Source organism: Manis pentadactyla, chromosome 3 (assembly GCF_030020395.1).
Source record: "Manis pentadactyla isolate mManPen7 chromosome 3, mManPen7.hap1, whole genome shotgun sequence".
NCBI classification, from domain to species: Eukaryota; Metazoa; Chordata; class Mammalia; order Pholidota; family Manidae; genus Manis; species Manis pentadactyla.
In genome coordinates this window covers 129,237,047-129,262,296 of record NC_080021.1, presented here as the reverse complement: position 1 = coordinate 129,262,296, position 25,250 = coordinate 129,237,047, and the positions used below count along the sequence as shown (strand labels likewise).

General features: G+C 42.1%; 1 protein-coding gene across 1 annotated transcript in view; it reads left to right on the top strand.

Moving 5' to 3' along the window:
* Positions 1–22,711, top strand: part of SHC3 (SHC adaptor protein 3) — a 165,064-nt gene extending 142,353 nt beyond the window's left edge. The window contains exon 12 of the mRNA XM_036882583.2: positions 22,296–22,711. Within this exon, the coding sequence (XP_036738478.2) occupies positions 22,296–22,424 (129 nt within the window). The 3' untranslated portion in view covers positions 22,425–22,711. The remainder of the gene's footprint in view (positions 1–22,295) is intronic.
* Positions 22,712–25,250: the final 2,539 nt, after the last annotated feature.

Sequence of the window (25,250 nt, the reverse complement as noted above, 5' to 3'; positions counted from 1 at the left end):
TCCAGTGCTTTTCTTTGTCAGGAGAATTCTTGTTTGCTGATTTAATCTCCTTACTAGTTATAGATCTATTTAAATTTTCTGTATCTTTGTAGGTTCTGTGTTTCTAGGAATTTGTCCATTTCACCTAGATTATCCAATTTGTTTATACACAGTTTTTCATAGTACTGTCTTATAATTCTTTTTTAAAAAGATTTTATTTTTTATTTATGTAGAATCAGTAGCAATATCTCCTATTATTAGTTATATTGAACTTTCTTTTTTTCTTAGTTGATCTAGCTAAAGGTTTTTAAATATTGTTGATCTTTCCATTGAACAAACTTTTTTTTCATTGATTTTTGTCTATTCACTTATCTCTGCTCTAATCTTTATGTCTTCTTCTTTCTGTTAGCTTTGGGTTTAGTTTGTTCTTTTTCTAGTTCCTTAAATTCTTAAAGATAGATTGTTGCTTTGAGATCTTTCTTGTTTTCTAATATAAGCACTTAAAGCTATGCATTTTCCCTTGAGCACTGCTTTTGTGGTCTTGTAAATTTTGCTATGTTGTGTTTTCATTTTCATTCATATCTAAATGTTTTCTAATTTCCCTTGTAATTTCTTCTTGATCCATTGATTGCTTAAGAGTATGTTGTATAATTTCTACAAATTTGTGAATGCTTGTTTTCCTTCTATTATTATTATTTCCTTCCATTATTTATTAATTATTTCTTTCTATTATTAATATCTAAATGTGTGGTCAGAGAAGATACTTTATATGATATCTATCTTTTTAAATATATTGAAACTTAATTCATGGCCTAACATATGGTCTATTCTGTAAAATGTCCGATGAAGTTGAGAAGAGTGTGTGTATTCTGTTGTTGGGCAGAGTGATATGTATATGCCTGTTAGGTCTGATTGGTTTATTGTGCTCAAATCCTCCATTTCCTTACTTATCCTTACTGAGGGTGGAGTATTGAAGTCTCCAACTATATTGGAAAACTCTCTATTTCTTCCTTCAATTCTGTTCATTTTTGCTTCTTATATCTTAATGGTCTTGTTTTTAGATGTGTAATTGTTTATAATTGTTATATCTTCTTACTGTATTAAAACATTTATTAATCTCTTGTAGCCTTTTTTGATTTAAAGTCCATTTTGTCTTATATTGGTATTTCTAACTCACTCTTCTTTGGTTACTGTTTGCATGGAATATCTTTTTCCATTCTTTCACTTTCAACCTGTTTGTGTCTTTGGATCTAAAGCGAGTCTTCTGTAAACAGCATATAACTGGATCTTTTATTATTATTAGTTGTAGTAGTATTAATTAGTATTTTTATATCCATTCTGCAAATCCCTATCTTTTGAATGGAGAGTTTAGTCCATTTACATTAAAAGTAAGTTCTATCAAGAAGAGATTTACTTCTGTCATGTTGCTTTTTATTTTCTACATACCCTATAGGTTTTCCTCTCCCATTCCTTGCATTACTATATTCTTTTGTATTCAGTTGATTTTTGGGGAGTAACAAAACATCTTAATTCCCTTCTCATTAACTTTTGTGTATATTCTATAGCTATTTTCTTTGTGGTTACCATAGGGTTACATTTAACATTCTAAAGTTGTAACAGTCTATTTTGTATTTATGCCATCTTAACTTTAATAACATACAATAATCTCTGCTCCTTTACAGCTCTGTCCCCACTTCTTTCAATTGTTGATGTCCCAAAAGTATATCTTTATATGTTGTATGCCCAAAAATGTAAACTAAAACTTTTTTTAGTTTTAGTTTCAAAATATTTTGAAAACAAAATGTGGAGTTATGGACCAAAGATACAATCATACTAGCTTTTATAATATCCTATCTATTTACCTTTACTGTGATATTTATTTCCTCATGCTACAAATTACTGTCTAGTGTCCTGTCATTCCAAGATGCAGGACTTTTTAGCATTTCATCTTGGGCAGGTCTAGTGGAAATGAATTCCCTTCTTTTTGGTTTGTATGGGAATGGCTTAATTTCTTCACTTTTGGAGGATAGTTTTATTGGATGTAGGATTCTGAGTTGACAGTTTCTTTCTTTTAGTATTTCAAATATATCAACCCACTGCCTTCTAGGCTCCAAAATTTCTGATGAGAAATCTGCTAATACTATTGAGAATTTCTTGTATGTGACAAGTCACTTCTTTTTTGCTGCTTTCAAGATTATCCCTTTGGCTTTTGATAGTTTGATTAAAGTGTGTCTTGGTGTGGGTCTCTTTGTATTCATGCTTCTTGGAGTTCATTGAGCAAATTGGATGTTTATATTCATTTCTTTCACCAAATTTGGGAAATTGCTGTCATTATTTCTTCAATATTCTGTCTTTCCCTTTCTTTCTCTCTTCTCCTTGTAGGACTGTCACAGTGTGTATGTTTATCTGCTTGATGGTATTTCCTCAGGTTCCTTAGTCTCTGTTCACTTTTCTTCCATCTCTTTTCTTTCTGGTCCTCCAACTTAGTAATTTCAATTGTCCCATCTTCAGGTTCCCTTATTCTTTCTTCTTTCTGTTCCAATATGCCTTTGAATTTCACTGGTGAGTTTCTCATTTCACTTACTGTACTTCTCAGCTCCAGAATTTCCTTCTTGTTTCTATTTAGGTTTTCTGAAGTAGGCTCTATTGATGTTTCCATGTTGTTCACACACCTCTTAGCTTTCTCCACATGTTCCTTTAGTTCTTTGAGCATCTTTAAGACAGCTGTTTTAAAGTCTTTGTCAAGTAGATTTGCCAGCAGATCTTACTCAAGGACAGTTTCTCCTGGTTTATTTATTTTTTCCCTTGAATGTGCCACACTTCCTTGTTTCTTTTATGCCTTGTGATTTTTTGTTGAACACCAAACACTTGAATTTAATAATGTGTTAGGTCTGGAAATCAGATTCTCACCCTTTTCCCAGGGTTTTGTTGTTGTTGTTGTTTTCACTTTGCTTGATTGCTGTAGGCTCTGAGGACCAGCCTGAGGTGTAAATTTCAGGTATTTTCAGGTCTTTTCTGAGCCTGTACTTTTCCCTGGGCCTGAATGGTGATTTTTAAATTTCCCTCATATATAAAGTTACTTCAGAATGTCCTAGCCTTTAATGTCTGGATCCTAAAACAGGGAAAAGAAAATGATGAAATAGAGGAAAGGAAAATATGCTGGCCCTTTCAATCCTCTGAATTCTCTTGAGGGCTTGGAGCAATTGGGAAAGTTGCAAAAATAATGGCCACTGCCTCTTTGTCTGCACCTCTGTGATCAGAAGCAGTGATCGGTGATCAGAACACAGATCCCCGAAATTTGGAGGGCAGGGTCCTTTACATCCACCCTGGCTTCCACAAGCTGTGTGTCACCTGTTCAGGAGCACATGCAAAGTGACCTACCATGGGGTTGGGGGTGGGGATGAGTGCTGCTGCCAAGCAGCAGCTGATATTGACTGAAATGAGCAAAAATTTACCATTTAAACCTTCCCTTGGAAGTTGCAAGCTTTCAATAGACTCTGAGTTCCAAGGTAGTTACATCAGAAAGATCCTGCCTGTATAACTGTTTTCTGGGTGGGGAGATAGATTCCTAATGTATCCTACCATACCATCACCCCAGTATCTCCTTTTGTGCATTTTAAAAATTGGGTTGTATTTTTTTAATTGAGTTGTAAGGTCTTTGTATATTCTAGATATATTCTAGACACAAGCTGCTTATCAGATACATGATTTACAAATATTTTCTCCCATTCTGTGGGTTGTCTTTTCACTTTCTTGATGGTATCCATTAAGCATAAAAGTTTTTAATTTTGATGAAGTTCAATTTCTCTATTTTTTCTTTTGTTTCTCAGGCTATTGGCATCATGTCTAAGAATTCTTTGTGAAATCCCAGGTCATGAAGATTTACCCTCATGTTTTCTTCTAAGATTTTTATAGTTTTAGCTCTAATATTTAGGTCTTTGATCCATTTTGAGTTAAATTGTGTATACAGGGTGAGGTAATGGTTCAACTTATTATTTTGCATGTGTATGTCCAGTTTTTGCAGCAACATTTGTTGAAAAGACCATTATTTTATCCATGAAATGGACTTGTCATAGTTGTTGAAAATCAATTAACTATGTATGTATGGTTATATTTCTGAACTCTCAATTCTATTCTATTGATCTCTATGTCTATTTTTGTGCCGGTACCATGCTGTTTTGATTACTGTTGCTTTGTGCTAAGTTTTAAGTTATAAAGAGCAAGCCCTCCAACTTTATTATTTTTCAGGATTGTTTTGGCTACTCAGGGGCCCTTGCAATTCCGTATGAATTTTAGAATGAGCTTGTCAATTTCTACACAGAAATCAGGTGAGATACTTACAGGGATTGTGTTGAATCTGTAGATCAGTTGGTGCTGGTTGTGGGTGAGTATTGCCACCTTAACAATGTTAAGTCTTCATATCCATGAACATGGGGTGTTTTCCCACTTATTTAGAGCTTTCATTTCTCTTGACAATTTTTCTATAGTTTTCAGAGTATAAATTTTACACTTGTTTTGTTAAATTTATTCCTATATTTTATTTTTTGGTTATTTTTGTGAAAGGTTTTGTTTTCTCATACTGTTCATTGCAAGTGTATATAAATACAATAGACTTTTGTACATTGATCTTGTGTCCTGCAAACTTGCTGAACTTATTTATTAACATTAATAATATTTTAGTGGATTCCTTGAGCTTTTCTATATATAAGGTATGTCATCTGTGAATTGAGATAGTTTCATTTCTCTATTCAAATATGGAGGGTTTTTACTTCTTTTTATTAACTAATTGCCCTGAGTAGAAAATCCAATACAATATTGAGTAGAAGTGGCAAAACTAGATATTATAATCTTCTTACTGACCCTAACAGAAAAGCATCCAGGCTTTCACTATTAAGTACGATGTTAGTTGTGGATTTTTCTTGGATGTCCTTTATCAAATTAAGAAAATTTCCTTTTATTCCTTTTTTGCTGACTATTTGTTAACATGAAAGGGTATTGGATCTTTTCAAATGCTTTTTGTTTGCCTATTGAGATAATTCTGTGGTTTTTGTTTTAATTCTATTGACATGCTGTATTACATTAATTGATTTTCAGATGTAGAACCAACCTTTCATTCCTGGAATAAATTCCACTTGGTATGGTGTACAAGTTTTTTTATAATTTGCTAGATTTGGTTTTCTAGTATTTTTGTTGTGAATTTTTGCATTCACATGAGGGATGTTAGTCTGCAGTTTTATTTGGGGTTCTTTGACTAGTTTTGGTATCAGGGTAATACTGACTATATGACAGTTCAGTCTTTCCTACTCTTCTGTTATTTGGAAGAATTTTTAAAGAATTTATATTAATCTTTAAACATTTGGTAGAATTCAATAGTGAAGGCATTTGGTCCTGGGATTTCCTTTATGGATAGCTTTTTTGTTTATTCATTCAATCTCTTCATTTGTTATAGGTCCATTCAGAATTTCTATTTCTTCTTGAGTTGGTTTTGATAGTTCGTGTCTTTCTAGGAATTTGTACATATCATCTGAAATCAAATGGGTTTGCATACAGTTGTTCATAGTATTACTTTATAACCCTTTTTGTTCCCATAAGGTTGGTGAAAATGTGCCCCTCTATCGTTTCTGATTATAGTAGTTTGAGTCTTCTGCATTTTTCCTTTGGTCAATCTAGTTAAGGGTTTGTAAAATTTGTCAGTCTTTTCAAATAACCAGCTTTTGGCTTCATGTATTTTCTCTATTGTTTTTCTATTTTCTATTTTGCTTATCTGTATTCTAATCTTTAAGATTTAATTTCTCCTACTTGTGTTAGGTCTAATTTGCTTTTCTTTTTTCAGTGTCTTTAAGGTAGAAAGTTAAGTTATTGACTTGAGATCTTTCTTTCTTAATATAGACATTTAGAGCAAAAAATTTCTCACCTTTAGTTGCATCCTTTAAGTTTGGTTTGTTGTTTCTTCATTTTCATTTCTTTTACATATTTTCTAATTTTCCTCTGATTTCTTCATTGATTTACTGGTTGTATAGGAGTTTGTTGTTCAATTTCCACATACCTGTGAGTTTCTGAAAATTTTTTCTGCTATTGATTCCCAATGTCATTCCATTTTGGTCAGAGAACATGCCTCCTTTGTGTGGCATTATTGTTATACATATTATATCTATTAACGTTATAAATCAGACAATATATTGTCATAATTATTACTTTACCCTCTGAGATTATTTCCTTAGCCTAGTGAAGCTTTGCTCCCACCCACTTCCTTTGTGCTGTTAATGACAAATTTGCTATACATATATTTCTATGCCCAATGCAACATTGTATCCATATTTTATACAATTGGTTTTGAAATAAATTAATCCTGGAGTTTCTAATTGCTTTCTTCTTGAGAGAAGAGATCTGTTTTCCTCACATCATTACTATTATCCAGCTCATTCCATCTATTTTTGGAACACACGTTAAGACAGCTGACTTCCTCTTCTAATGTGGACTAATATATTTCTAGGAACATATTTTCATTGGCCTTCTGGTGAGCTTCATCTTGTTGTATACACTGTGTCTTCCTCTCTTGGTTTTTACTCACTTTTCATTTGAAGTTCTTCCTCAGAACATTGCATGGACATGAACTTTCTCATCCTTACATGTCTGAAAATGTATTTTGAAATCCCTTCGATTCACTTCATGGTTGGATATTATTTCTTTGATAATTTTTTGCCTTCTATGTTTCTTTCCAGAACACCTGGTTCAGGTATAAATATCTTAGACTGATTTTTCAAACTCTATGTCATATGTATAAAAATTTTACATTTTACAAGTTGTGTATTTGATTTTTAAAAAGAAAATTTATCGTGTCTTATTTTTCATATAACTTGTTCTTTTGATGAAGTATATTTTTGGCTTTTTAATGTTATTAATATGAGCTGTGTTACAATTTTGTCTGTTTTCTGAATTATCTTCTAGGGTCAAGTGTTTCTTTGCTCATCATGATTTGTCTTTTCACAGTGCAGGCACTCTTAAGATTCCTGCTACATTTTCACTATATATGAAAACAGGTTGGATTGATTTTCCTGGGGTGGGTCTCTTCTGCTGTAATCAATGTCAGTCTTTCTCCCTGTAGTCTTCTGGTATTGCATTGGAAGACTAACGAGATTGAGATTCCTTGTCATGTGAGGTGGGGCATGGGGTGGGGAGAGAATGGAGGGCTTTAGTGATACATCACTGGGGACCTGTAATGACAGGTCAGAGGGCTGCAGGCTAAGATGGGGAGGGGAGAGCCTAGACTCAGGAGCCCGGGGGATGGCCCTCACCTACCTACAGCCTAGTTCTCCCCAGGCCGCTTTAATTTCTTTGGATAAATGTTCTCTGGCTTCTTCCCTGAAGGTATAATGCTAGTTTGGCTGCAAGGAGGTGAGTGGGAAGGAGGAATGGCAGAGCTGTCACTCAGTGACTCGGAGCCTCCCAGCAGCTTCTTTCCCTCCCACTGCTGCTCCTGTCTCCCCGGGGCTGCAGTGTCTGCTCAGCCCCCATACCTGCTCTGCTCCTCCTTGCTTTTTTATTCAATGCACTTCCATCTTTCGTCCTAGCCCACAAGGTGCTGAGGTCACAGTATCCTCTGCTGATTTGCCTCCTATTTTGTTTTAGAAGTTTCTTCCTCTGTTGTCAGTTACCTGAGGTTTGAGGAGGAAGATAGGACAATGCCTATACTCAGCTTCACATTTTAACTTAGAATTCCTTTACTCATGCTTTTCCTATAAAAATAGAATTATTTAATGATATAAAACATCAGCTGTTCACGTTTCTCTATTTTCTAGCAAAGATTTCAAAATTAAACAAGATTAAGGAAATAAAAACATATACATTTCAGCATCTTCCTCACTTGATAATCAGTAAGGAACCTCACTCCTTTTCTCTGTAAATATGCGGATGGCCAGGACTAGTGGGTCTTGCCCCAAAGGAGCTTGGAACTATTGCTAGTCCACAGCTTTTCTGCACATCTCTGGCATGGCTCTGGAGAAGTCCTGGTTTGTGACCATGTCCTATGAGCTTCCATTTTGGTTGCTGTGGTCAGCCCTCCACCTCTTGACTTTTCTACTGTCAGGAACAGGCTTTGCTGGCTTGTGGGCAGACTTAGGGGTGATTGGGGCTTCAGAGTACATTGCAACAGGGAATGGGAGGGAAGTTAGACCCAGAAGGAAAGGGGGCGAGGGATACTGGACTAAGGGGTATTCAGAGAAGCCCACAGGTGTGCCCCTCATGCTGATGTGGCGAGTCGGGGAAAGCATGGGCTGCCAGGGGTGGGAGGAAGCCAGCTAGGAGCCCTGCTGTGCAGGCATTCAAGGCTAGGCTCTGTATTTGGACGGAGTACGGTGCTTACGTGGGGCAAGGCGATGACTAGATGGATGTAAGCAATTGGCATAGATTATGCCAAGCCTCACCCTCGGCACTGCAGCTCCTGGGGGCTGGTGTGGGCCTGGCACTGTGGTCAGTGGCTCTAGGCAGGACCTGGACCTCACCTTAATTTCAAATCTGGGAGAGGCCGAGCAACATGCCCAGGGCAGGTCAGCAATTCCGCCTGAGCCAGGTCGCATTCAGACACGAGCCCTGGGGTGGAGGGCCTCCCAGGGGATCAAACCCAAGTAGACAAAGGACAGCAGGTCTGAGTGTGCAGCCTGCTCCAAGGGGCCCAGCATCTCAGTCAGGAGATGTTGCCACCAATGGCTGCCAGGCCAGCACGCCCTTTGGAATGGGACGAATGTAATCATTTTGTTACCAGTTCAGTGTGCGCATGCGAGTACAAGCTCTAACCGGTAAACATTCCATAGGCCTAGGAGCCCAGCACACCTACAGCAGAAGGCAGCACTCCTCCCCCAGCTGCCCCATGGATGCCCCATGGCCGCCTGGTCACCAAGCCCCAGCCACCAGCACCTTCCCCCCTGACAAGCCACATTCAGGGATTGACCACTTTCCAAATATCCCTGAAAGCACCCCTCCTTCCCCACCCACCTAGACTGGCAGTGCCTAGCCCCTGTCCCCACCACAGGCAGCAGGCAGCTCTGTTAATCCCACTTCCTGCCCTAACTCCTCCCAGTGCATCTGCTGCCTCCAGGGTGGCTTAGGCTGCTCAGTAGGGTGAGAAAAGCAGGAAGGGCAAACACGTCCTGAGCACTGAGCAGGGCCCTGCACTGCGCCAAATCCTTTGTGCACATTAACCCTCATTCTGACTAGAGTCCTATGAAGCGGGTCTGTGTGATAACCACTTCACAGGGAGTTAGAGGCTCAGAGACTCAGTAACTGGCCGTAAGGGGCACCACTGGAAGGTGGCCGCAGACATGAGCCCAGGAGCTCAAACCTCCTTCTCCTCAGGCACCAGACACTTCTCCCAGGGTTGTTGGGGGGACTGGTGGTACCTAACAAACCATGGGGCACGCTACTTGTGCAGCCAGCTGGGAGAGGGAGAAGAGGCTGCAGCTTTGGGCCTCTGGCCGGTTCACCCCCAGGGGAGCTCCCGAGGGGCCCCCTTGTTTCTGTTTGGACAACAGGAGGGGCTGGATGAAGCAGGCAGGCACTGCCATGGTCCAGCTAACAGTGCAGGTGAGCAGCGACTTTGGACTGCGCCCTTCCAGCCAGGCCCTCTGAGAGGGGCCCCCAGTCTGGTAGCATCGTTGCCTGGAACCTGCTAGAAATGCAGATTCTCAGGCCCACCCCAGACCCACGGAGTCAGAACCTCTGGGGGGGGTCCCAGTCTGCACCCCCACACCCCCAGACTTCTAGCACCACTCAAAATGAGGGCCAGGGTCTAGTGAACACTCCCTTTTAAAAAGGCACAGATAGGTTGGGTAACCAGTCGAATTAACACAGCAATTAGCAGTAGACAGGATTTGAACCAAGACCCATGATTTTCTAGGCCAGTAGTGTCTCCCCTCCAGGGTGGTACCATCCAATTCTGTTCTGCTTTGCACTCCATTTAAACACAAAAGTGGATAACCTAGAAGCCGAGATGAATAAAGTGAAAGAGTAATTTCTACTAAATTTCTGAAAGGTGTATTAAGAATAGATAGGAAAAGAAGAAATACCCCAGAAGCAATCCCACCTCCCCATGCCACACCAGTTTTCTGGAGGCTGTGGCAGTGTAGACAAAGTGAGATTATTATGTCCTCACTGAAAAATCAGACTACACTGTGTATTTTTTACGTATTTTAATTCCAACCACTTTTGAGTTGTTTCTCAGATTCCCAGGCATTCTTGGCCTAAGGAAGACCAGCCCTTCCAGTATTGTCAGCAACTCAAAGGTACCTTATCAAGGTGGCCTCTGAATTTATTCCTGGCTCCTGATACTGAAGCTAGTCAGCTCTCAGGTTGTAGATGCGAGTGGGCATCTGACTCCGGCAAGCCTCTCACCCTTGTGTGTACATCACATGAGGAAAGCTGCGCCTTTCCACCTTACACAGAGGGCAAGGCCAACTCTCCAATGTGGAGAAAAACCCAGTGGCCAACCGCCGTCGCTGGTTGAGCTTCCCCTTCGGTTTGACCCAGGCCTATGTGGGCAGGGGGGCAGGGCTGACCCTCCTATCACTGCATCTCCTCCCAGGCTTCTACAACCCCTGGGGGATGGTCAGGGTGCACAGCAGTGCCTGAGGCTGAGGTTCCAGCTGGCCGCAGCTGGAGGTGAGGATGCTGCAAGGTCCTTAGCCTGCCTCTGCTGGGCCTTAGGGCTGAGGCAGCATGCCCTGCTGAGCAGGAGAGCAGGTCTGTCTAGAATCCTGGGTGATCGGCTGCCTCCATCGCGGGCATCGTGCCTCATTTGCTACAAAGCACACATGGAGATTAAGGCGCCGATTCAGTCTCCTCTGGCCCTGAGTGAATCACGTGACTCGTCACCTGGCCTTTAAGTGGAGGTCTTGAGTAAGAAGGATGGTCTTCCAGTACAGCTTCTCGAAGCCCCTGAGCAAGGCAGGCTCCTGGAGGGTGCCGGGACCTGCCTTCTTCCACCTCCTTCCTGGGCTGTATACATTTTGGGGCTTTGGGACGGTGGTGTTCCACGGATGGGAAGAAAATGCCTGGGGAGTGCAGCAGCAGATAGTGTGTGAGGGACCTTCCGGCTCTCAGGTTTCAAGCCCCCACTTCTGTGTTCTGCGGGCCACAGGAGTGTACAGAAGGCACATAGCTTCCAGCCCAGCAGGGGGCAGCTGAGTCGTACCTATAAGAGCCTGTGAGGGTGTCAGGCCTTCATGTGGCCCAGTGGCCCAGCCAGGCCTGCAGGAGAGCCCACTGCTCACGCCCTCCTGCACTTCTCTTTGCAGTTTGTTCTGTTCATGGACTTCTGTGAAGGTGTCAGTCAGCTTTGCAGGATGGCTGTGTTCTCTCTGTTTCTGCATCCCAGGCCCAAGCTCCTCCCTCTGTGAGTGTCTCTGCGGTGGCCTCTGGTGGCTGAGGACCCTGTGGGGAAAGACAGGTTTGGGGACAGATTGAGAGGCAGCCCCAGCCTTCCTCCTTAAGCAGCTGAATTAGAACTTTTCTGTGGTTCCCTGAGCCATGGCTTACTTGGCATCCTGGAGGCCTCAGAGGGGAGCCCCTGGAACCAGCAGGGCCCTGGAGAGGCTCCCTGGGGTGACAGCACTGTTTTTGGAGAGACCATTGCTCTCACCAGCCACAGAGCACATAGAAAGCCATCCTCATGGTAGAATTCTCTGTGACAGCCGCCATTGTCAGCTAGTATTTACTACTCTACCCAGACACTTAGAACAAAAGGTTACAAACCCTTTGAATGTCAGCATTTTCATGGGCTGGTCCGCCGGCCCCACCTCTGCCAGGGCATTGAGGCTCACCAGTGATACGCAGGCAAAACAGGCCTGCAACTCAGCTCTCCTCCCCCTGCCCACTGCCACCCTGGCATCACCCAAACTTCCCCTCATCCTTGAGGTGCCCACACACATGGCTTCCTGTTCCACTGCTGGGCACTCTTGATGTTCACCAAGGTCAAAAGCCCTGAATGCAGAACAAGATCCAGACACACGGTGTCCCTGTACAGATGTCGACCCACATCTTAGCCTTGATGAAGGTGCTGTCTAGGATCGATGGACGGTGCTCAGAGACCTCCCTTGGTCTCTTCCTGTGCCGCCCCAGCCTGGACATTCTACTCCGGATACTCAAGCCCTGAGGTTGGCCCCACACTTGCCCCGCCCCACCTCTCCCTAGTAGACACTGACACGATGCCCGTTGACCACATGCCCTTTAGAGCCAAGCTTGCTCCCAGCCCAGGGAAGGGGTGTGTCCTCATTTACCTGCAGTGGGATTGTGGGGATCTCTGTCTCAAAAGGTAACACATTTCTAGCAGTAATGGTTTACAAAATTAAACCAAAATAGGGATTTCTCTCCAAGAACAATCCCAGAGGCCCCAACGTGGCCTTGTTTTGAGTGCCTGCCTTCTTTCCTTCATGATACCCCAACTCTCCAGCTACTCATCTGGAAATTTCATCCCACCCAACATTCTTGATTTGAATATGTATTCTTTTTTTTTTATTAAGGTATCATTGATATATAGTCTTATGAAGGTTTCACATGAGCAACATTGTGGTTACAGCATTCACCCATATTATCAAGTCCTCCCCACACTCCACTGCAGTCACTGTCCATTAGCGTAGTAAGATGCTATAGAGTTACTACTTGTCTTCTCTGTCCTATACTGCCTTGCCCGTGACCCCCCTACATTATGTGTGCTAATCATAATGCCCCTTAATCCCCTTCTCCCTCCCTCTTCACTTACTCTCTCCCACCCCTCCCCTTTGGTAACTGCTTGACACTTCTTGGAGTCTGTGAGTCTGCTGCTGTTTTGTTCCTTCAGTTTTGCTTTCTTGTTATACTCCACAAATGAGGGAAATCATTTGACACTTGCCTTTTTCTGCCTGACTTATTTCACTGAGCATAATACCTTCTAGCTCCATACATTTTGTTGTAAATGGTAGGATTTGTTTCTTTTCATGGCTGAATAATGTTCCATTGTGCACATGTACTACATCTTCTTTATCCATTCATCTACTGATAGACACTTAGCTTGCTTCCATATCTTGACTATTATAAACAGTGCTGTGATAAACATAGAGGTGCATATGTCTTTTTGAATCTGTGATCTTATTTTCTTCGGATAAATTCCTAGGAGTGGAATTCCTGGATCAAATGGTATTTCTATTTTTAGTTTTTTGAGGAACCTCCATATTGCTTTCCACAATGGTTGAACTAATTTACATTCCCACCAGCAGTGTAGGAGGATTCCCTTTCACTGCATTCTCGCCAGCATTTGTTGTTCCTTGTCTTTTGGATGTTGGCCCTCCTAACTGGTGTAGGGTAATATTTTTTAATTTGCATTTCCCTGATAATTAGCTCTGTGAAGCATCTTTTCATTTTTCTGTTTGCCATCTGAATTTCTTCTTTGAAGAAGTGTCTGTTTAGATCCTCTGCCCATTTTTTAACAGGGTTATTTGCTTTTTGAGTGTGTAGACGTATGAGCTCTTTATACGTTTTGGATGTTAACCCTTTATCAGATATATCATTTATGAATATAGCCTCCCATACTGTGGGGATGCCTTTTTGTTCTGCAGTTGGTGTACTTTGCTGTACAGAAGCTTGCTAGCTTGATGTAGTTCCATGGGTTCATTTTTGCTTTTGTTTCCCTTCCCCAAGGAGATGCATTCAGGAAAAAGTTACTCATGCTTATATTTAAGATATTTTTGCCTATGTTGTCTTCTAAGAGTTTTATGGTTTCATGACTTACATTCAGGTCTTTGATCCATTTTGAGTTTACTTTTGTGTATGGGGTTAGACAATAATCCAGTTTCATTCTCTTGCATGTAGCTGTCCAGTTTTGCCAACACCAGCTGTTGAAGAGGCTGTCATTTCCCCATTGTATATCCATGGCTCCTTTATCATATATTAATTGGCCATGTATGTGTAGGTTATATCTGGGCTCTTTATTCTGTTCCATTGATCTATGGATCTGTTCTTGTGCCAGTACCAAATTGTCTTGATTACTGTGGCTTTGTAGTAGAGCTTGAAGTTGGGGAGTGTAATCCCCACCCGCACTTTATTCTTCCTTCTCAGGATTATTTTGGCTATTCAGGGTCTTTTGTGGTTCATATGAATTTTAGAACTATTTGTTCTAGTTCATTGAAGAATGTTGTTCTTATTTTGATAAGAATTGCATTGAATCTGTAGATTGCTTTAGGCAGGATGGTCATTTTGACAATATTAATTCTTCCTATCCATGAGTACGAAATGTGTTTCCATTTATTTGTGTCTTCTTTAATTTCTCCCATGAGTGTCTTGTAGTTTTTAGGGTATAGGTCTTTCACCTCCTTGATTAGATTTATTCCTAGGTGTTTTATTCTTTTTGATGCAGTTGTAAATGGGGTTGTTTTCCTGATTTCTCTCTCTGCTAGTTCATCATTAATATATAGGAATGCAACAGATTTCTGTGTATTAATTTTTGTATTCTGCAACTTTGCAGAATTCAGTTATTAGTTCTAGTAGTTCTGGGGTGGATTCTTTAGAGTTTTTAAATGTACAATATCATGTCATCTGCAAACAGTGACAGTTTAAGTTCTTCCTTACCAATCTGGATGCCTTTTATTTCTTTGTGTTTTCTGATTGCCATGGCTAGGACCTCCAGAACTATCTTGAATAAAAGTGGGGAGAGTGAGTATCCTTGTCTTGTTCCCAGTCTTAGAGGAAAAGCTTTCAGCTTTTTATGTTAAGTATGATGTTGTCTGTGGGTTTGTCATATATGGCCTTTATTATGTTGAGGTATTTGCCCCCTATACCCATTCTCTTGAGAGTTTTTATCATGAATGGTTGTTGAACTTTGTCAAATGCTTTTTCAGCATATATTGAGATGATCATATGATTTTTGTCTTTTTTGTTGATGTGGTGTATGATGTTGATGGATTTTCTAATATTGTACCATCCTTGCATCCACGGAATAAATCCCACTTGTCATGATATATGATCTTTTCGATATATTTCCAAATTCGGTTTGCTAATATTTTGTTAAGTACTTTTGCATCTATTTCATCAGGGATATTGGTCTGTAATTTTCTTTTTTGTGGTGTCTTTGCCTGGTTTTGGTATTAGAGTGATGCTGGCCTCATAGAATGAGTTTGGAAGTGTTTCCGCCTCTTCTACTTTTTGGAAAACTTTAAGGAGGATGGGTATTAAGTCTTCTCTCAATGTTTGATAAAATTCAGTGGTGAAGCCATCTGGTCCTCGTATTTTGTTCTTAGGTAGGTCTTTGATTACCAGTTCAATTTCATTGCTGATAATTGGTCTGTTCAGATTTTGTTTCTTCCTTGGTCAGTTTTGGAAGGTTGTATTTTTCTAGAAAGTTGTCAGTCTCTTCTAGGTTATCCAGTTTGTTAGCATATAATTTTTCATAGTATTCTCTAATAATTCTTTGTATTTCTGTGGTGTCTGTAGTGATTTTTCCTTTCTCATTTCTGATTTTGTTTGTGTGTATACATTCTCTTTTTCTTGATAAGTCTGGCTAGGGGTTTATCTATTTTGTTAATTTTCTGAAAGAACCAGCTCCTGGTTTCATTGATTCTTTCTATTGTTTTATTCTTCTCAATTTTATTTATTTGTGCTCTGATCTTTATTATGTCCCTCCTTCTCCTGACTGTGGGCCTCATTTGTTCTTCTTTTTCTAGTTTCATTAATTGTGAGTTTAGACTGTTCATTTTGGATTGTTCTTCTTTCTTGAGATAAGCTTGTATTGCAATATACTTTCCTCTTAGAACTGCCTTCGCTGCATCCCACAGATTTTGGGCTTTTGAGTTGTTGTTTGTCTCCACATATTTCTTGATCTCTGTTTTTATTTGGTCATTCATCCATTGATTATTTAGGAGCATGTTGTCAAGCCTCATGTGTTTGTGCGCTTTTTTGTTTTCCTTGCATAATTTATTTCTAGTTTCATATCTTTGTGGTCTGAGAAGCTGGTTGGCACAATTTCAATCCTTCTGAATTTACTGAGGCTCTTTTTGTGGCCAATATGTGATCTTTTCTAGAAAATGTTCCATGTGTACTTGAGAAGAATGTGTATCCTGCTACTTTTTGGTGTAGAGGTCTGTAGATGTCTATTAGGTCCATCTATTCTAATATGCTGTTCAGTGCCTCTGTCTTCTTATTTTCTGTCTGGTTGTTCTGTCCTTTGGATTGAAGTGTACATTGAAGTCTCTTAAAATGAATGCATTGCATTTTGTTTCCCCCTTTAACTTCATTAATATTTGTTTCACATATGTAGGTGCTCCTATATTGGGTACACAGATATTTATAATGGTTATGCCCTCTTGTTGGACTGACCCTTTTATTGTTATGCAATGTCCATCTTTGTCTCTTGTTACTTTCTTTGTTTTGAAATCTATTTTGTCTAAGTACTGCAACTCCAGCTTTTTTCTTCCTATAATTTGCATGAAATATCTTTTTCCATTCCTTCACTTTTAGCCTGTGTATATCTTTGGTTTTGAAGTGAGTCTCTTGTAGGCAGCATATAGATGGGTCTTGTTTTTTATCCATTCTGTAACTCTATGTCTTTTGATTGGTGCATTCAGTCCATTTACATTTAGGGTGATTATCGATAGATATGTACTTATTGCCATTGCAGGCTTTAGATTCGTGGCTACCAAAGGATCAAGGGCAGCTTATTTATTATCTAACAATCTAACTTAACTTTTTCAGCATGCTATTTCAAACACAATCTAAAGGTTCTTCTTTTTCCTCCCTTCTTTTTCTTTCTCCTCCACTCTTTATATATTAGGTGTCATATTCTGTACTCTTTGTGTATCCCTTGACTGGCTTTGTGGGTAGTTGATTTAATTTTGCATTTTCTTAGTAATTGATTGGTCTACTTCCTTTACTGTGGTTTTATTTTCTCTGGTGACAGCTATTTAGCCTCAGGAACACTTCCATTTATAGCAGTCCCTTTAAAATACACTCTAGAGAAAGTTTGTGGGAGGTAAATTCCCTCAACTTTTGCTATCTAGAAATTGTTTAATCCCTCCTTCAAATTTAAATGATACTCTTGCCAGGTAGAGTATTCTTAGTTGGACACTGTTCTGTTTCATTGCATTAAATATATCATGCCACTCCTTCCTGGCCTGTAAGGTTTCTGCTGAGAAGTCTGCTGGTAGCCTGATGGACTTTCCTTTGTATATGATCTTTTTTCTCTCTCTGGCTACCTTTAATATTCTCTCCTTGTCCTTGATCTTTGCCATTTTAATTATTATGTGCCTTGGTGTTGTCTTCCTACGGTCCTTTGTGTTGGGAGATATCTACACTTCCATGATCTGAGAGATTATTCCCTTCCCCAGACTGGGGAAGTTTTCAGTAATTATTTCCTCAAAGAGAGTTTCTATCCCTTTTTCTTTTTCTTCTGGCACCCCTATAATGTGAATATTGTTCCATTTTGGTTAGTTGCATAGGTCTCTTATTATTCTTTCATTCCTGGAGATTCTTTTTTCTCTCTGTGCCTCAGCTTCTTTGTTTTCCTGTTCTCTAATTTCTATTTCATTTACTGTCCCCTTTACCTCATCTAGTCTACTTTTAAATCCCTCCATTGTATGTTTCATTTCAAATACTGTGTTTTTTGAAGTTTCTAAACTCACTTTTTTTCACTTAGTAATACACATTTAAGGTTCTTCCGTGTCTTCTCATGGCTTCATAGCTCATTCCTTTTCAGCACTGAAAAATATTCCATTTTCTGTGTGTTTCACAATTTATTTATCCAGGTCACCTACTGAAGGATGTCTTGATTGTTTCAAAGTTTTGGCATTTATATATAAAGGTGCCATAAACATCCATGTGCAGGGTTTTGTGTGAACATGTGTCCATCTCATTTCGATAAATTCCAAGGAGCAGGATTACTGGATCATATGTTAAGAGTATGTTTAGCTTCATAAGAAACCACCAAACTGTCTTTCTTCCAAAGTGGCTGTACCATTTTGCATTCCCAACAGGAATGAATGTGAGTTTCTGCTGTGCTGCATCTTCACCAGTGTGTGGTATTGTTAGTGTTGTGGATTTTCACCATTCTAATAGGTGTGTAATGGTTCTCATTGTTTTAACTTGCATTTCCCTGATGACATATGATGTGGAGTAGCTTTTCATATGCTTATTTGCCATCTCTATATCCTCTTTGGTGAAGTGTATGTACAGGTCTTTGGCTGTTAATCTGGTTGGTTGTATTCTTATTGTTGGTTTTAAGAGTTCTAGCATATTTTGGCTAACAATCCTTTATCAGATGTGTCATTTGTAAATACTTTCTCTGAGTCTATGGCTTGTCTTCTAATTCTCATCAGTGTCATTTGCAAGCATAAGTACTTTTCCATTTTAATGACCGTTTCTTTATTTCATGGATCATGCCTTTAATGTCATATATAAAAAATAATAATAAATGCCTAATCATCTAGATTTTCTCCTATGTTATATTACAGAAGTTTTATAGTTTTGCTTTATACATTGAGGTCTGTCATCCATTCTGTGGTAATTTTTGTGAAGGGTGCCAGTGTCTAGATTAATGTTCCTGCATGTGGATGTCCAGTTGTTCAAGTACCATTTGATGAAAGACTGTCTCTGCTCCATTGACTGCTTTTGTTCCTTTGTCAAAGACGAGTTGACTATTAACTCTGTGTGCCTATTTCTGGGTACTTTATTTTGTGCCTTTCATCTATTTGTTCTTTCACCAATACCACAGTGTCTGGATTACTGCGGCTTTACAGCAAGTCTTGAAGTGGGGTAGCATTAGTCCTCCGACTTTGTTGTCCTTCAAAGCTGTGCTGGTTGTTCTGGGTCTTCTGCCTCTCCACATGAACTTAGAATCAGTTTGACAATATACACAAAACAACTTGCTAGAATTTTAATTGGGATTGCATTTAATCTATGTATTAAGTTGGGAAGAACTGACATCTTGACAATACTGAGTCCTCCTACCCACGAACATGGAACATCTCTCCATTATTTCATTCCTCTTTGATTTCTTTGTTTAGAATTTTGTAATTTTTCTTATCTAATTGTGTATATATATATATCTTTAAATTTATACCTAAGTATTTTGTTCTGGGGGATGCTAATAAAAATGGTATTATGTTTTTAATTTCAAATTCTACTTGTTCATTGCTTGTATACAGGAAAGCAACTGACTTTTGTGTATTAACCTTGTACCTGCAACCTCGCTATAGTTGGTTATTGTTCTAGGAGGTTTTTTGTCAATTCTCTTGAATTTTCTTCACAGAGAATCATGTTATCTGTGAACAGTTTTATTTCTTCCTTCCCAGTCTGTATAACTTTTATATCCATTTCTTGTCTAATTGCAGTAGCTAGGACTTCAGTATGATGCTGAAAAGGGGTGATGAGGGAGACATCCTTGCCTTGTTCTTGGTGTTAGTGGGAAAGCTTCTGCTTTCTCTTCATTAAGTAAGATGTTTATAGTAGGATAGGATTTTTCTAAACATTCTTTATCAAGTGGAGGACTTCCCCTTTATTTTTAATTTACTGAGCATTTTTATCATGAACTTGTATTGAGTTTTGTCAAATGCTTTCTCTGCATCTATTGATATGATCATGTGATTTTTTTCTTTAGCTTGTTGATATTATAGATTATATTAATTGATTTTTGAATGTTGAACCAGCCTTACATAATTGGGATAAATCCCACATGGTTGTGGTGTATAATTCTTTCTATTCATTGTTCGATTCAATTTGCTAACATTTTATTAAGGATTTTTTCATCTATGTTCATAAGAGATATTGGTCTGTAGTTTTCTTGAATCATATCATATTTGTCTGCTTTTGATAGTAGAGTAATAGTGGCCTCATAGAGTAAGTTAGGAAGTATTCCTTCTGCCTCAGTCCTCTGAATGAGATTGTAGAGACTTGGTATAATTTCTTCTTTAAATGTTCGGTGGAATTCACCAAAAGCCTGTAAAGGCCTGGTGCTTTCTGTATTATAAGATTATTAATTATTAATTCAGTTTCTTTGTTATAGGCTAATATAGATTATTTCTTTTTGTAAGAGTTTTGGCAGCTGTGTCTTTCAAGGAATTGGCCTTTTCATCTGGTTATCAAATATGTGGGCATAGAGTTGTTTATAATATGCCTTTATTATCCTTTTAATGTCCATAGAAGTTGTAGTGTTAACCCTTCATTAATTTCTGATATTACTAATTTGTGTTCTCTCTCTCTTTTCCTTAGTTAGCCTGGTTGTAGGCTTATTAACTTTATCTTTTTTAAGAACCAGCTTTGGAGGCCATTGATTTTCTCTGTTGATTTCCTGTTTTCAATCTCATTGATTCCCACTCTCATTGTTGTTATACAATTCTTCTTACTTTGGATTGAATTTACTCTTCTTTTTCTTGAAGTTTAGTTATTGATTTCAGATCTTTCTTCTTTCCCAATATATGCATGTTTTAGTCTATTCCTCGATAGCCTGACTTTCAGAACAAATTTTGTTTCCTCTTTGCCATGCAGAAATGTCTGGGGTTAACATCCCATGTATCTTTGCTGTAGCAGAATCCCTTCAGGTCTCTGGAGAAGTTTGTCCAGGTTTGTCTGGGCTGCTGGGTGCATTTAATCAGCGACTGGCATCTCTAGCACACAGTAGGTGGGTCCACACAAATACCTCTGTGGGCTGCAAGTTCTCTGCCAGGAGCCAGGCCAGAGTTTCAGCAGGTATGCATGGGAATGAAGTGAACTGGCCTGTATCTTTAGGAAGTAAATGTATGACTTACCTCTTTCATGGGCCCTCATTCACATGTGTGTGGGTTTATGGTGCCCAGTGTATGTACCCCAAGGACAATGACCAGTGGCTCTCTGCTTGGGCAGCATGTTGGAATCATGGAGGGATCGAGGCTGGTAGCTGGGCCCCACCCCAAGCACCCGGTTGAGTTGGCCTGGGCATGGGCTAACTGAAAGCTCCTCAGACAATGTGGACATGAGCCCAGGTTGAGACCGCTATCCCAGACACACCCTGTCATAAATTCTTCATCTAGCCCTCTTGTCCCCAAACATAAATGAGTATTAACCCTTAAGAAGGGGAGTAAGGGGTTGATGTCAAGGCAAACCTCCTAACCACACAGTCTCAAGCTGAATTCCTGGGTGCCCCCAGCTTCCAAGAAAAGGGTCTGCTTGCATCATCACCAGGGGTCTTTCTGGGTCAGGAATTCTAAGGAGTCCCAGGAAGATTAGACAATCTGGATGGAAAGATGCAGGAAAGCCTTACAAAGTGCCCATCAGATTATATCTTTAGGGAGGCTCAAGTCCAGGACTCAGGGGGCCTGTGGTCTGAGGGGGCCTCTTCCCGTCTGGTGCTTACAGAGATGGGTGGGCAGGGGCCCGCCTCAGAGCTGGATCCCAGGAGAGGAAATTTCAAAGATTCCACTCTTGACTTTGGGTGCTAATTGGTAGAGCTCAAAATAGGTCTGGCAGGGGCAGCTGGGCATCCCAGATCCACCTGCAGGCACCTGCTCCCTGCCCATTTCCCAGCCCCTCTCAAAGGAGCAGGCTCTAGGGGGCCCCATCCAGGGTGAGCTGGGAGACGGCTCCTGGCCAGTGTGGTCTGCACTGGGACCGCAGTAGGTCAGGGCGGGGAACCAGCGCACAGGCCCAGACAGCAGAGGAAAGTGGCGCCCTGCCCCCCAGCCCACCATACCCCAGGCATTCATTTTAGTAGGAGTGGGCGGGCAGGCACCATATGCAGCTGCAGGGCTGAGCCCCCAGGGACGCACTGCGCTGCCCCTCCCTCCCAGCCAGGCCAACCCTGGGGGGGGACACTAAAAGAGCAGCATTCCCCCCCACAGAACTCCTGGCTCCCTCCCGGTGGGAGTGCAGCATGCTGGGGTGGCCTGGGGATGGGGGGCAGGTGGCCAGAAGGTGCTGATGTGGGGCCCGGTTCCCAGGGGAGGTAGCATGTTCTGGCTGGGGGCCCCCATGCAAAGGTGGGTAGGTGAGAGGAGAAAGGGGAGCCTGCAGATGCCAGCGGGGTGGGGTGCTGCAGGACAGCTGGACAGAGGTGTCTGGGACGGTTCCTATGAGGCAGTAGGAGTCAGGAGAGAGAAGGCTGGTGGGGGGCGCCTGGTTGCTGAGGGTGGGGGAGCCCGTGGCTCAGTCCCAGAGTGGGGCAGATGACTTGACTGAACTGTCTGGCTGGCAACAGTGACCAGGGATTTTGCAGACACCATCTCTGAAAGTGTGGGGACCCCAGGAGGCTGCCCCTCAGTTCAGAGGGTCCAGCTGGCTCTGCCTTCTTCTGCCTTTGGGTCACACCAACCTTTCCTCTGTGTCCTTCACAGATCCGAACAAGAGACAGGGTGTTCGATAGCGTCAGCCACCTCATCAACCACCACCTGGAGAAGAGCCTGCCCATCGTCTCCGCCGGGAGTGAGCTCTGCCTCCAGCAGCCGGTGGAGAGGAACCCGTGACCCGCCAGCACCCTGTCCTGACGCTGCACCTGTGGTCAGGAGGCCCCTGTCCTTCTCGGTAGCTGGGTGTGGGGCTGCGGGACCTTGGGGCTGCCCTCAGGCTCAGAGCCTTGTTCACAAGCCCCAGGAGGAAGGTTCCAGAAAAGGCAAGGTTCACAACTTGTTCCGACTTTTCCTGTGCATATTGGAGGTGTACATACCTGTACATCCTGTACAAAGTATCCCTCTATATTTATATTTTTGAAGACTAAGAAAGATGTAAGACTAATGTTCTGTGCTGTATGTTTTTAATGAAAAAAAAAAGGTCTGTAGTTGTCCAGGCAAAAATTTAATTCAGCTGACCCATTCCACTGGGAAATCCCACCAGAAAGGTGTTACCAGCAGGCTTAGCTAAGAACAACACAGGGAATAGAGGAAAGCAGGAGGGTTGGTAATAAACAGAGTTGTGACAGAGCAAGATGTTATCCTAAGAGGCCTCAGCCTGCATGGAAAGCAGGGTGACTCTCTGGTCCTTCGGGGTGTTGGTGCCCTCCTCCTCGGCGGCCCACCCAGGCTGTGTGCATCCCACCTGCCTGCCGGGGTTTCCAGCGCAGGGCAGCCGGGCAGCTGCATGAATGAGCAGGTGTTGCTCCTCCTTTTTCCGGTCATGCTGAGTGCAGGAACACTGTCCTTGACCCTGGCTGTCCAGGGGTTCTTGAGGACTCATTTTACTGCCAAATATGGCACAAAACAACCCTCACTGTTGAAGATGTTGCCTAGTGAATGCTGCCGTTGCTTTTATCCAGATGATGAACAATTGAGTCCGTGTGGAGGAGTAACTGGGGCAAAGTCTTGGTTTCTGTGCCCTTCTAGCCAATGGGTTGGTAGCTAATAAAACTGCTCGCCCCTCATATCCAGCAGAGAGCAACGCAGGTGTATTAGCTGTGCCAGAGACGGAGGCAAGCGAGGCTGCTCAGTCCTGAGACACCTGCATCATGGTTGCTCCTGGGTCTATGCTCGCCTGAAGCTGGGGCTCAGGAGTTCTAGGGATCAGTTTGAGTCTCTGCCTCCAAGTGATAGGTGGGTAAAGGGGCTGGCTGCCTCTCCAGCAGGCGTCCCCTCACTCCGTGAAGGGGTGGATGCCCCATGCAGCGCCTCACCTTGGCGCCCTCCCTCGAGGTGATGCACTGCGATGCCCCAGAGGGTCCTGTAGTGTTAGGACGTCCACAACCATTTGTAATTTAAAAGCATCTGGGTTGAGATTCCATGTGATTTAACAGATGTTGTTCTTTAGGAGATGGAAGGATGCATTTGTCAGCTGGCACCATCTCATGGGGCTACAATACTGGCCCTTGTACCCGTGTAATGCATGGCACCCCATTGACGTGCAACAGAAAGACACCCCCACACCCTTAGAGCTGGATGGAAGTAAACTTGCTGCTTCAAGAATGAGGAGCTAAGGGTAGATTTAAAAAATTCCAATGAGCACTAATCCGTGAAGTTCTAATGCTAAATGAACCCCATTTCTCATTTTGGGGGGTGCGTATGGCCAGGAAGGAGGGGAGACTGGAGCTAATGGGTGTGTAGCCATCTTTGGAGTTTTTGTCGTTTGAGGGTCCAGTGAATCCAAGGTGACTTCAATCTAGGATGTCTGCAGTGAATTGGAACACACCTGAGACCACTGATCTAGACTAACCTGCCTCTTCTCGGATGGTTTCAGTTTCGGTCCCAGTGTGGATCCCTGCTCCAAGAAGCAGGAGCAGTGCGGGCTGAACTGGGATGGGGGCCAGCAGCTGGTTCAGGCTTATGCCCTGTGATGATGTGGACTTTGGGGTGGCTGTGGGCACTTCCTTTCACTCAGTCTCCTGAGGCTTGCAGCTCTGCAGACATATACAGGAGTCCGACCTCTGTGGGGCCACACAGCCCTTCTTTGTGCGAATATACTCACACATAAACATGGATAAAATGACTCTTGACAGCCCTGCATGCCCCTTGAGTAAGGCCACAATGCTAATGTGAAGGGCAAAGCAGATAGGGCAGGCAGCTAAGGACTGTAAGCACCTGAACATTTGACCTGCTTTCTTTCTCCTCTTGGAGGACAGAAACAATGGTTGTCTGCAGTTTTAGCTGCTCTCTGCTTTGAAGCTGATGTTTATCTCAATAGAGAAAAGCAATACATATGATTTTTTTTTTGCATGAGACTCAATTTAGAAAATTTAAATTATGGGGGATCAAATTTTACTTCAATATGGTCACAAAATATGCATTTTTAAGCTCAGATTACTAGACTGCTTCCAATACGCCATGGAAAGTGGCCCTTCTTGTAACCACCAAGCAGATAAAGACGTGGCAGAAGGCAGGGCTTTCTAGACCCTGTCCCTCCTACTGCCCCTCCTACTGTGACATGTGCTAGAGCCTGTCTCCTCTCCAAGCACCATGTAACAGGCTTTCCTGTGAGCCTCACTCACAGATGGAGCAACCGAGGCTCCACAGGTGCACTGCCTTGCTCACAGCAGCAGAGCTGAGTGGCGGCCCCACACATCCTAGCGCTCTGCTGCTCTTGCAGTACAGGGCCCCCAGTCCTGGGCCCCGCATGGTTTTTGCCACTATACCTCTGCCTGGGCAGGGTGGAGACTTCCAGGGCCTCAGGGCCACTGGATGTGGCACTGAACCACCTGGGCTGCTGTCCCTCTCCAAGGCCCCACCCCTGACCCCAGGGAGGTCCGGCAGTCCTACAGTGCCTGTCTGGAGGCCCCTGCCCCCCCCTCACTCCTGCACCATGTGGTGTGGGTCACCTGCTCTTTGAAGTGACAGTCTCATCTTGCTGAGGCCCCCTGGGGCTGCTTA